The sequence below is a fragment of the Anneissia japonica genome, unplaced genomic scaffold (genome assembly GCF_011630105.1).
Source record: "Anneissia japonica isolate Jap-2015-1 unplaced genomic scaffold, ASM1163010v1 scaffold287858_len863314_cov180, whole genome shotgun sequence".
In the NCBI taxonomy this organism is placed as follows: Eukaryota; Metazoa; Echinodermata; class Crinoidea; order Comatulida; family Comatulidae; genus Anneissia; species Anneissia japonica.
The window spans coordinates 634,299-647,915 of NW_022693771.1; the positions used below are offsets into that span (position 1 = coordinate 634,299).

Genomic DNA, 13,617 nt, shown 5'->3' on the forward strand with positions numbered 1-13,617 from the left:
TTGGTGGTGTGGGTGTGTGTGTATTTACATATGTATAATTACTCATATTTCGGCCGTTATTTCAATAATGGGGCAATTATTTATCTGCTATATTTAAATAGTAATTGTTATTTTTCCTTTTCAAATTTAAATTGTGTTGAAGAAGTCACCGGGACTGATGGTGAACGAGAGATCGAATTAACCCATAGGCAGTTGATCGAACAGAAAGAAAGGAAGTTTTTACGGCGGAAAATGAAAACCATAAAGAAAATGAACATGTCAATATACGAACGAGGACTGAACCTCCCCCTTTTGCATACGAAAGACATTGGAGGTGGCGGAGTGCGCGACAGGTCGGGATCAATACTATCTACGATTTCTGAGCGTGAATCTGTAATGTCACATGACTACATACTCCGCGACGATTTCATTGACGAATCATTTTCAGGTCATTCATCACGTGGTTACTCTACATCACCAGACGATCTTAGGCGTATCAATCCATATATCTCGCGAGTTTCAAGCAGTTCTAATGACTTTGACAAGGGTAACTCTGTCGATAAATCCATTTCTGAACAGTCTCAGACTTTCTACACAGAGAGACAACATCCACATACATGCCGAGAAAAGAAAACTGTCGAATCATGGTTATCGAAGTTGCCGTCAGAACATCGTATTTTTAGCGAAAATAAATACAAGATTGATGAAGATAAAAATAGTTTGTCAACGCGCCGACAGCCGGAACCTCCTCACATCAATGTCATTCCAGATCAAGATATTAAGGTGAAATTTTCTGACAGTGCTAGATGAAAATAAATGAATGATAATGTTAACAATTTTCATGATGATAGCCATAATGATAGTGATGTTTCCGAAGGGAGAGATATCTCCTGCTAATGACGACGACGATGGTGATAATGATAATTATTATTTTGATCATGATGTTGCTGACGATGGTGGTGATGATGTAGCGGTAGTGGATTAATGAGGACTAATGATGGTTGTCATGTTGGTGATGATATTGGTTATTATAATGATGATGATGATGATGATGATGGATATCTCAGATGACTAATTTATTAGGCCTATGTTTTGACGTTTCAACTATTTTATGACTTTTGTATTTACACATATTGAAGAACAGCTGTAAAGTTAAAATTTAAGATTTGTTTTATATATTATAGGCACCATTGCCACCACTCTCAAGTGATTTGAAAGGTAGGTGCATTTGGACAAGGTTAAGAGTTTTATAAAGTAAAGTATATCGGATACTGGACTCAAATAGGCTTATTAAAGTTTATACGCTAGATAATTGTTTCTTCTATTGTAAACATGCGACTCGTGTTAAAAAGAACTACCATTGGATTACATTCCTATTCTTCATGTAATATCGTATAAATATGAACAAACAAAATAAGATAATTTTTTTATTCTTTAAAAATCTGTAGACCATTCAAACTCAGCAACGTCAGTGTGGAGTAAAGTTTCCAAAACGTCAAAGGCGAAAAATCGGTTCGTATTTGTGGAAGTGCAAAAACTACAGAAAGGAGGGATATTTGTAAGTGCATAACACTGTATTTTCTGGAATAAACCTGTTGAAATAATAATTAAGTTCATTTTGGTCGTTAAACTGTTTTTTTTTTTATCACAGGCATAGCCTACTATTCTTAAGACTTTGACTGGTTAAGCACATGTACTTACGTTTTTGACATGATTATGGCAACGGAATAATGGTACAGCCGATAGTTAAGTGTCTACATGCCTTAAGACACACAAATCATAAATATTCTGAAGATTTTCAAAATTAACTGCAATATAGTTACGGTAGTTATGGCTTGTTTAAACCTTGTTTTTTACCTTGTATTTTTAGGGTCTTACGAACGATTTATTTGGTAATCAACCAAACCTGAGCTTGGTCAGCGATGGGGCTGAGTGCTTGGTTCTCTCTAAACAGTTCTTTCTTGATAATGCTTCGGACTTTCAGATACACACAATACGTATTGCAGTAAGTAGACTTGTTTCTGTGATACTGTGTAAAAAGACTTATTTCTTGTGGTGTAAACGTGTTGAGTTTATTAAAATTGAAACGTGTATTTAGTTCAACAGTAGGAGGATAGAAAAATAAATAATGAAATACAACGCCCTCTATAGTTCTGATAAAAACTTCCAGTTATTGAATATTTTTCTCCTTTTAATTTGTTAAGAATTAATTTGGTCGGATGCAGAAAGAACATTCATTTAGTTATACAGTAGTACGATATTCTCTCATTCCTATTTGTTGTGCCATTTGATTCTTATTAATTTAGGTTGAATATCTTCCATTACTTTTTAGTGAGGAAGTGTATTTGTAATTTATATTTCTTTGGTTGTATTTTCAGGGCGTCCCATATCCCACCGACCAAGAGATGCAAGTTAATCTGGAGCGACACGAGGCATGGAAAACATATCGGGACAAAACTCTTAAAGAGGTCATCGATGATGTCACGTCAAAAAAGCGAAAGAAAAATACACATTTATTACCAGTTTTCTAATCACAGAAGATGGAACAGTTTTATAAACATTTACAAACCATAATCACTGAAAATTAAATTTCTAAAGAAAGCTATTACTATTAATACCGTACCGTATATAATACATTGTAGACCTACTTTTCTTAATCTCATAATAATTTAAACGATTGAATGCTGGAATTTAGAGATATAAATATGAAATTGTTTAAGCTTCTTTGATTTGTTTCTGTCATGAAGTGGAAAATAAATAAAGTTGCGTTGAGAACCGTGTCATAAAACGAACACCGACGGAGCCAAAAAACAAACTTACACACTAACATCATCGGATTGAGAGTAAATTGGTTAACGACTTCGTCAACATGGCAAAGAAGCGACATAAACGTACGAATCTTATCTAAAGTTTAGTATTCTTGAATTTAACTTTTATTTATTTAACTTTGTTTTATTAGGTCACAACATAGGCCTATATGGTGTCTAGAAAGGACTGGTGGAGGTGGTACACTCTTGTTATTTGAATATGTTTTTCATTTTTGCAATATTATTTCTTGTGTGCTGAAGTTGTTTCTAATGATGAAGATGATAATATTGATGACGATTACGCCGCCATCGCCAGCATGACTATGACGACGACAGCCGAAGATGGTCATGATGGTGACAATGACGGTAATGATGAAGGATGATGACGGTGATGGTGTTGAGGAGGATTTTCATTTCTGCCCTAATGATTATAAGTTTGTTATGCTGATGTCATCTGAAAATAAAGCTACAATATTAAAATTAGTTAAATATGTATAATTTGCCTACAATAGACGGAATGATAGTAGTTGACAATAAGTTTAAAGCTGTTTAATGGTTCTATGTGCGGTACAAATTTTGGCCAAAATTCAATGCCTATGTTTATTTTCTCCGTTTGAGGACAATTATGATGGTGAGATGGTGCAAGGATTATATTGATAATGGTGGGGGTGATGTAATGTTGATGGTGATGACGATTAAGTGATAATAGTTGTAACAAAAAATATTGGAAACCAATAATGAACATAGGCTAGGCGCGTTAATCACCCTTGCTCATTTGGAACATATTACATTGGCATACCCTGGAGAGACAGTTAGCTTAAGTCCCTCCGTCAGACAGGCAAAACACGGTCTTTATCCACAACTCATTGGCTCGGACCGAGCATCAACCAGTGCCACCATTTCCCAATATATTTAAAATTAAAGTGTGGGGGGGGGGAAGAAACAGGGCCCCCTGTAATCCGCCACTGGATATGATATGGAGACACCTTATGCCGTTATGTATCAACAAAGCCCTTTTGAAAGGGTGCTAGGTCGAGGACCCTATGGGTAGGGGCACCTTCGGGGCCCATTGTACATGGGCCGCATCTGCCCCCTAAATATACCAATTGTTTTAAAAATGAAGATAAAAGGAATATACTCACGTTTTATTATTTATTTATTTTTATTATTTAAATCTTCCGACAATAAACAAAAACAATAAAGTTGGTATGGGCTGCCTAGGATGGGCAAAAGTACTGTATAAAACTGTCATCCGAAGATAGATGTACCCATCCAAAACCTGCACCAACCCAAAATATAGAAACAATTTCAAAGAACAATAAGAAAATACAAGCAAATAAAGACCGACCAATGAGATATTTCATGAAATAAAACACAAAAATCAACATCATCAAAATATAAAACATAAAAACATCCAAAACACCCATTCATGTATTTGTACTCGTATTTGCGACAGGAATGACGCTAGCCGAGGTAACCTCTGTAATAAATGACTCTTGAGTCTCTTAGTAAAACTAAAAAAAGACACGTTTATGAGACTATTTCATGTCTCAACCCCCAGTTCTGAGATTGCTTTGGGACAACGAAGTCTATGAGGGCCATTTCCTACCATTTAGAGCTGCCATAATCATAAATTGGTGGGGTTGAGCAGGCCCGTAACTAGGATTTTTTTATTTAAAGTTGCTACTGTCTGTAAAGATTATTTGAACAGGATTGTTTTTTTTTTTTTTTTTTTTTTTTAAGTTTAAGCAATCTTCTTTCGAGATTTTTTTTTTTGCCATCCAAGCGGAGCCAGCTAGCAAACGGCAGGGTTCCTGGTTACAGGCCTGTTGAGGTGATATAGATCTGTGAGCTGCCCCATTCCCGCTCTCTTTCAAATACTTGGTGGATCTAGCTGCAACTTGATATCATATAATTTATTTCGTCGAAAAACAAGCTGGAACACAATGAAAAATATTGGAAAATCGAATTGGCTACCGGATCAAAAAGGGCCCCCAGTCTCAGAAAGCCACAGGGCCTGTGATCACCAGATGATAATTAGTGGATGATGATTAGAGGCTCGTTTTAGGATGATGATCAGATAATGATCAACTATTATTAGGGCCATACTTTCTGAGACGCATGATGGCGCTATGATAAATAACTCAAACATGTGGAAATCTTCGTTACTCTCTGCTGCTCTGCTCTGTTTTGTTCTGTTCCATTCTGAAGCTTGAAGTCCAAGGGTGTGAATGTATTCGGGCTGTGTGATCAAAAATAAGCAATTGTTATATTACTTCCATTGTGTATATTGATACTAGGCGGTAAGTAAGAACACTATGTTTACTGTCTCAATATTTAGTAGGTTTAGCCTAAACTGGTGTAGTGAATTAAGCCTGAGTGAGGTGTAGGCCTTCCCCCTAGTTAGGCCTAGGCCCATATATCCTAGCCATGTCCATGACCTTGCCGTATAGAGTGGTACTGTGGTGATACCCTCCTACCTATACTGAGTAGGCCCCAATTACAGGCATGCAAACTTTTGCCGGAACATACCTAGCGGAATTTTTGTCATAAATACACCTAGCTAGGCCTTATGTCTGACTTATACTAGTTTACGTACTTATTTTGGTAGGGAATTGCGTCATTTTTGTGGTTGTAGTAGAAATCGTCGACTCAACGTTGAAATATTGTTGACAAGTTTTTTGTTTTTGGTTAAGGAAGTTGGATCAAGGGATTACGGTAACTTTAGGATATCGACGTTGTATCAACGTAGTTTTACATCATATGCCATTGTTTCATCGTGAGCTAGTATTTTCATGGAGGAATGTCATTAGTCAGGGACAGTCTTGTGCAATAATGGTGTATGTTGAATGTTCTAGAAATATTAAGTGGTTGTGGGGGGGGGGGTGCTCGATGATTATGTGTGGAGTGGAGCTATCTTGCTGAGGTGATTTTTAACAAATTGAGTGAGAATTTTTGCTTCAAAAATTTTCAATGGGGATGCAAACTGGGGGATTAGGGAGCTCCTTTTGTGGGAAGGGGTGTGCACACTCCCACATACACCTGGATACACTACTTGTTTTGTGTTTTACTTTTTCACTAATTTGTACTGTTTACAATCTAATGTAGTCTTACCTGGGTAAGGGGAAAGGAAGGGTGGGGCTGGATGGGTAACCTATTTTTTTTCTTTCTAAAACCACCTGTAAAATGCCTACTGTACAGTACATTGTGTAGACACCAACAGGTTGTTTGTCTAAAAAGAGCAAATAAATATAATATTGATTTTATTAAGTGTGGTGGGAGAGGGGCTGTGTGGGAAGGGTGGGTGCAAACATACACTAATTATTAAAGGAATGCTGATGCTGTGGCTGTGCTTACACTGAGGCAGGTGTAATTTGCAGGTGATGGTTAGGCTGATCTATTAAGCATGCACATATTAACACCATGGCATTATTGATGGTTTACGTTTTTATTATAAAGCCATTTTTCCAGGAAAAAACACTCAAGAGAAATTTGATTGTCCATAGTGAAAAATGCCAAAGGAAAGTCCATTGTCAATTCCTAATTCAAAAACAGAAAGTGCCGGATGTTGCTTGCAATACAGAAGGTTGACCTCCTTGGTTATTAATTTTGTTTTCAATGCCCTTAGGGGATGGTATAGTACTGTATACTGTAACACCATGGTTTTTGTCAAGTTCCAGTTGGTTACTACTAAAGAACACCAGAATGGTTTCCTGTGTTTCTGGTCACTCATCTTAGTTGAACTTCAAGTTCTGCTAGGGCTCCTAATCTCGTAATCCACCGAATGGTTTCCTGAGTTTCTGATCACTCAGCTTAGTTGAACTTCAAGTCCTGCTAGGGCTCCTAATCTGGTAATCCATTGATGAAATCTCTTCAAAGTATTTGTATTCATGTGAAGTATTGACCATAGAAATCCAACATACACCTATAAACCTACCATGTAGCGTTGGCTTAGCTGTAGCGGAATCATAGGAAGTGTGGTACATGTGATTTCCTGCAGTGTTTTATATTGTCCCATCATAAAAATACTTTACTATTTCCTACTGTAGATACATACTAATGTACTGTAGTTGTTAGCCATATGTTGATAATAGGCCAATTTAAAAAAAAAATTGTATTTCATCTTAAAAAATGGTCCACTTTTTTTCCATTTTACCAATTAGGATGTTTATGCTGGTATGATATCACATTTGCAATGTACACAGAAAAAAAGGAGTCAATAAAATATTTCTACTAATTCTGCTATATTACTGAGGAGGATTTGAAAACTGAAAAATAATCAAATATATTATTTCAATTCAAAATATAAAAAAAAAGAAATATCTAGGCAGAGCCAAAACAGAAGCAACACCTTTAGAAAACTATATTATTTTTGTTTTACTGCAGCTCTAAACTTTAATAGTTAAAGAAGCTTTTGCTAATGGTTTACAAATCCTCCTAAAATATAAATATCTTATTTTTGGAGATTTCAAGGTTGCCGCCGGTGGGCGTATTAAAAATAAAGAAAAACTTTTTTATATTATTTTCTGAAATTTCCATTTTTTTTTTTGTGGTGGCTAATTGGGAAAAAATAAAATTTCATTTTTATTTGAAATCATTATTATTGGCGAGCGGTGGGTTCGCTAAACGGGGCTGCGGTTCGCTAAACAAGGTATAAAAAAAGTCTCGCCTTACTTTTGCTCAAACTTAGCCAAGTCTTTTTCCTATCCTATGGCCCCAGGCATACATATATGGATGAGGCTAGATTCATCCCCATCATCTTTTGCACTGGGTCTGCAAACGTTTGCAGAATTATTTCTTTTGCTAGAATAAAGCCAAGTTTTTTCTTATTTATAATTTATGCTGTGCCAAACCTTACCCTTGAACACAAATGGACCATTCCGCTAAGCCCCGCCCCTTGGATATTGTTGCTAAGGTCCCACAAGGCGACAGTGTTAAAACATACGCGGACACGTGCGTTTGTGGGACAACACATGTGTTTGTGAGACGCGTGTGAATCCCTAGCGCTTGTTAAGTTTGATTGGCCAGTTGTTAAGTTTGATTGACACTCCAGAAAGGTCTATTGCGCCATTCTTTGTGGCATTGAAAATCGTTGAATCAACGTTGGAAACATGTGTTAACATACTCTGCTATTGAATTGAACATCAATGTTGGATTAACATTGGATCTGGAGTAAGTTGGATTAAGGGATGAACGTCAGATTTCGATATTGTATCAAGAAAGTTTTATGTCTGATACAGTAGTCGACGGGACAAAAAGACAATCAGTTTTCTGGTTAAATTTTGCAAACAAATTGGTAGTCCTACTGTTAAACTGAACAAAATTCCTGTGCACTAAAATTTATATAATGTATTTTATTGCAAATAAAAATAAATGGAAATGAATGAATGAATGATTGAACTACTGTACAGGGCCTGTCTCTTATACACATCTAGATGTGTATAAGAGACAGGTACTGTATACTGTAACACCATGGTTTTTGTCAAGTTCCAGTTGGTTACTACTAAAGAACACCAGAATGGTTTCCTGTGTTTTCCATTACATAAAAAATACACTGTGTATTATTAAAGCATTTACTCTTTGGTGTACATTAGAAATATGTATTGCCATGTTGGTTTGTTGATGCAGGGGTCGGGCCTGTTGTGAGTAGGGAGTAAAAAACGAAAATGATGTTAGTTTTCACTGTGCCCCGGTTATCATAGTAAATGTTTTCTCAAATACCAACTTACCAACTTATATTTTAATTATGTCCACCTTTGTAATAATTGATGTTCAATTTATTATTTTATGAACCTTGTTTTTATTTATTACTAGTAGGCCTATATTGCTGACAGACTTGCAGTAATAATAATGTGTATTTATAATGCGCCAGCAACCCTCACAATAATTTATACTGGTGGTGCAAAAAATGTTGACCGACAATGGTGATTTTAATTAACTATTGAATAAAAAGAGGGGAAAACATTAATAGTATTGAAGAAGCATGTACAATACTATAGTTAAACTGCAAGCAACAGGGTCTTTTTTTTTTTTTTTTTTTTATGGACAATAAAGGTCAAAATATTTTGTTGTTAACCCAACTTTATTTCATTAATAAATGTAATACCCCTTGTATTTTGACCTTGCCCTTTCTCATTATTAGTATAGACTTGATTTTAGACAAGCAAAAAAGGCAAGCACTTTTTAGGATCAAGTATCAAATGATACATACAGTATTGCAAAAAAAAAAAAAAAATTCTGTATAATATTTCTTCATGGACAGTAAATGTCAAATCTAATTTCCAAGCATTATTTTTAATCAGCATTCAGAATAAATAGAGATCCCTGGAAGAAAAACAAAATGAATACGAATATGTAATACTGCATGGAATTATGCATGCAGTTGCCCAGTTTGTGATAGATAAAAAAATGGAGAATACATTCTAGCAGAAAACACAGTCACATAATATTTGGGTTTGATTTTCAAACATACCCCTGAAGAGTTTAGGTGAGTGATGGTGTAGGAGTACAATCAATTTTCGAAGCAATTGTTTGTATTCCTGACAGGCACTTTAAATAGAAATTACAAAAGACTTCATTATGTAAATGAATACTTGTATGTAGTGGTGTGTACAACAACACTGTAATATGAGCTTGTACAAATAGCAGCAGACATTATGATACATGAATTTATCATTATTATTAAACTACCAATCCAATGGAAGATCAAGGAATTCAGAATGTATACACCTACCAACTCTCACACATGCAGTAATACATGAGCCATGCCTACGTTTTATTATCTCACAAAACTGTATAAAAAGATGAAAAATTTATCGGCCAATTCTACCTTCAAATTCATAAAAATGAAGTGAATTCATCATTAAAATGTGAATACAGGTCAAATAAATTTGTTATCGGGGTATAATGACAAAGGACTGTAGTCCATAGTATTTCCACTACAATTAAATAAAAGTAACAGTATAGAGGGCTTAAAAAAGTAACAGTATAGAGGGCACTCTATTTCTTGATTATACCACCACCACCACCACCGTAATTAACACCCATAATTAACACCATTATCTCCACAACCACTGGTTGCGGAGATGGCTATGACCTTTAAATATGACCTTTTGCCACATTTTGAAAATTTGTTAACTAAGCCAAAAATTCTCTGCATCTCAAATTGCATACAAAACCTAGTCTGGCTCCTAGGGTGTAGAGGGTATTATACAAATTTTAATTTTGTTTTTTTGTCTCGCATCAGACACGAACAAAGTTGGCAGGTACTGTACTGTATGTATATAGTAATAATAGTCCTACAGTATTACAGAATGGCCCAGGAAGATACACTTTTGGTGAGACCCGCTGTCGGACATTTTGGACCCTTTGTTGGCAAATTTTATGAAGGCACAACTGTTCGCAGATGGAGGGTCCTACCCATCTCAGTCCTATCACTGAAAATATTCTTTTGTTTTTTCTAAGTTTTTATTAATTAAAAAAATTAAGGGAGCCCGGTGATGATTTTCCACCCTTTAATCCTCTACTGCAATAAATAAATGAATAAATCATTTAATCAATCGATCAATCAATCAGTCAATTAATCAATCAAATAATTAATCCATCGTATATTGCATTTTAAAGGAAATAATTTGGAAGAGTTTTGAGGTGAATTCACAATGTGCATTGTGTGTGTCCTTGTCAATAATCTCCAAATTGTTTTGCACAAACACACAGTATACTGTAAATAGAGGATGTGGTTAATATGCCTCAGTGGGAAACCATCAGCGATGTGGCTAAATTCAAAGAAAATGAAATAATTAGAGGTCAAGCTCAGTATACCTGTGGTCAACCAGTTTTTTTCATCAGAGATTATTATCTGAAATTTCATGAAATGTTTGCTCTATTGGGGAATATTTAATTTCTATTATGTTGTGTGTGGATATTTTTTTATTATGTCTGGGGTGTATTATGAATACAGTATGTCCGCATTCATTCCTTCAATCTGTTTTTTTTAATGTAAAAACGTTTAATTAAATCATTAGTCTTGCGTAGGACAAGGTCCATCTGTTTGTTAATGTACAGTATGCGCGAACGCTGTTGCTGTACTACTCTTGAGAAATTTTCCTAAGATTGTCTTTCAAAGATATACAGTAACTTGTATGCATGCATGATATACTGTACCGTGGAGTCCAGCATAAATTTTCAAGTTAGACCATGGTACCATTCTTTCTCTATGGTTTCGCTCTTGTGTTTTAAAATCAGATTCATGCCCATGAAAATACTATGACATAGATTGATTGGCGATTTGGATGGACGAGCGGTTTTGGTTCTGGTGGTGGAACAAGTTTTCTCGGATAAGGACTATAAACCGTGGGCCCAGTGTACACAATTTAGCATGTGTGCACTTAAAAGAACCCAGTACATTTTTTTAGACGGGTAGGGGGTTACCCCGGTGTACTTGTCCATACACCTCCAGTTGTGGGGAGATGAGAGTAGCTGGTACTGTTTTACCGGTTAGCTCAGACATGAGGAGACCCTTAGGGGAGAAGAGAGTTACTGTACAGGCTACAGTAGTCCACACTTTGAGGAATTTGAGACTCGGGAATAAAGCACTATAAAAATCGAACTTCAGTACATACATTACATTACATAAATAAAATAAACCTATAGTCATTGTTCAAATTTATAGAGATAACTTTCACATTGCTATGTATTTCAAACTGATTTCCAGTTGTCCTTGTTTATTCAAGTCTGTACTCCATTGTAAAGGTTATTTCATAATATCACACAATGTATAATTTTCAGTGCCTTGGTTATCCAACCTTGATTCATGAATTACCACTCAACTGTATTATTTGTATTTTTTTTTTTTTTTGGAACCAGCTAGGTAGTCTGCAGACTCCAGTGGGGTTCTTCTAGTAGGGACTTTGCACTTGGGCCATATTATTGCACTTCCAATAAACAAAACTGGAAATCAGAGACCAGAGGTTAGCCAGAAAGGATGTCCACAGTTCAATGCACACATATTTTTGGCTGACTAGTTTACCTAGACAGTAGTAGGGGCTCATAAATATATACAAGTACTGTATGATTTTTGTGTATTAGCCATTTATTTTCTTTGTTTTTTGTATATTTCAGGATTCTAATCCACATCAAAACATACTCTATTCATACTATTAAAATCCATCTAAATAGAAAGCTCTAATATGATTGTTGTTATTTGTAAATAAACCAGTATTTGTTTACCTTTTCAGGACATTTCACATACATATTAATCACATTATACTATTTCAAACCATATGAAATTATAATAATAATAATATATTAATGCTTGTGGTTACACCACGTAGATAGTTCTGTAAAGAACTGTTGTTGTTGGTTGAGAATATTGCCACGTTACGATTGAGTGCTTCAATCGTCTTCGAGAGAATAATATCTGACGAAGCAACTCAATCGAAAAAAGTGGAGATAGATATTCTCAAAAAAGATTATTTGAAAAGATTATTTGTTCATTTAATAATAGAAAGCTCAATATTTAAAAAAAGTATATATATTTAATAAAGAATATTTGGTCATCAATATTGCATAATGAAACAATATTTGGAACATATTTCTATTGTTGTTTTAATTGCATTTATGCTAATTTCTTATTATAAATGAATTGATACAGTATTTGCATTGCAAATTATTACTATAATTAGTTCTTATTTTACTGTAACTGATTCTATGTCAATTAAAATTATAAAGAATATACAGTATGTCATTGTATGAAAACCTGTCAAAAACCCTTATTAAGGGGACAACTTTATATTTTTGGTTAGTGTCCCCTGAATAGGGGTATCCCTATTAAGGGGACACTTTTTTAGGTCCCAAAGATGTCCCCTTAATAGGGGTTCTACTGTATTTGTTAATATAGTAATATTGACATTATTTTCATTTCAGATGCAAGATCAAATTGGTTATATATTGTAGACAGACGGTGTAATAAAGATGGCAGATGAAGAGTACTGGTTCTGTGGTGACAATGGTTCCTACGGATCTTTCAAAGACTTTGTTTGGGATTTAAACCACACTGTTTATAACACATGTTTCAGCAACTTACTCTACTGCGTACCGCACGTTACGTTTGTGGCCCTTGCATCGCTAATACTTATCATTGTTGGTTGCTGTACGCGTCTTCGTAAATTCCAATCCCGTTTTCTCCTGCAGTACCCCGGACACATCGTCAGATGGCTCACCAACGTTGCGTTATTCCTCTTTTTAAGTGCGTCATTCGCTGAAGGACTCATCACTGACCTCGAAGTCCACGCAGACATGCCATCCGTACCACAACTCTACATTCCGGCATGCTGTTGTTTTGTTGGAGGCATAATGGCGATCATCTATTTTCACATGATGGAAGTTTGGAATAAACCGGTGATGTCACTGCTGTTGTTACTGTACTGGGCATGTGCGTTATGTGCGGAGGTCATTCGTTTTATGAACCTGGAACATTTTGACGCTCATAATGACGGATCATATATGAGATATTACTTAAGTATTGTATTCATGGCTGTGTATTCTCTGTATTTATTACTGGAACTCAATATAATTAGGTTAAAGGTGAGTTATCGATAATTTTAAATAGTGGTCACATGATCACAGTAGACAGTTTTAAAGCTAGGCTCAGTTCCATATATCCAACATGAGCTACTCAAAAAAGTACGGTTCGAGTCTAAGGCAGGCCATTGTCAGTGTTTTTGGACACAATACCTCTCCCTACCCATGTGTATAAGGATGACAAAAGGTTTGGCTTGCCCATGCAGTGATTAGACATTGTGAAATACCCCCTAGTTTAAACTTACCAGCT

At 35.4% G+C, this 13,617-nt stretch overlaps 1 protein-coding gene across 1 annotated transcript in view; it reads left to right on the forward strand.

Annotated features, from left to right (window-relative positions):
- The window catches only part of LOC117100910, a 13,276-nt gene extending 10,010 nt beyond the window's left edge, over positions 1-3,266 (forward strand). The window contains exons 13-17 of the mRNA XM_033240753.1: positions 143-762; positions 1,164-1,197; positions 1,428-1,537; positions 1,850-1,984; positions 2,358-3,266. Coding sequence (XP_033096644.1) covers positions 143-762; positions 1,164-1,197; positions 1,428-1,537; positions 1,850-1,984; positions 2,358-2,510 — 1,052 coding nt within the window. The 3' untranslated portion in view covers positions 2,511-3,266. The remainder of the gene's footprint in view (positions 1-142; positions 763-1,163; positions 1,198-1,427; positions 1,538-1,849; positions 1,985-2,357) is intronic.
- Positions 3,267-13,617: the final 10,351 nt, after the last annotated feature.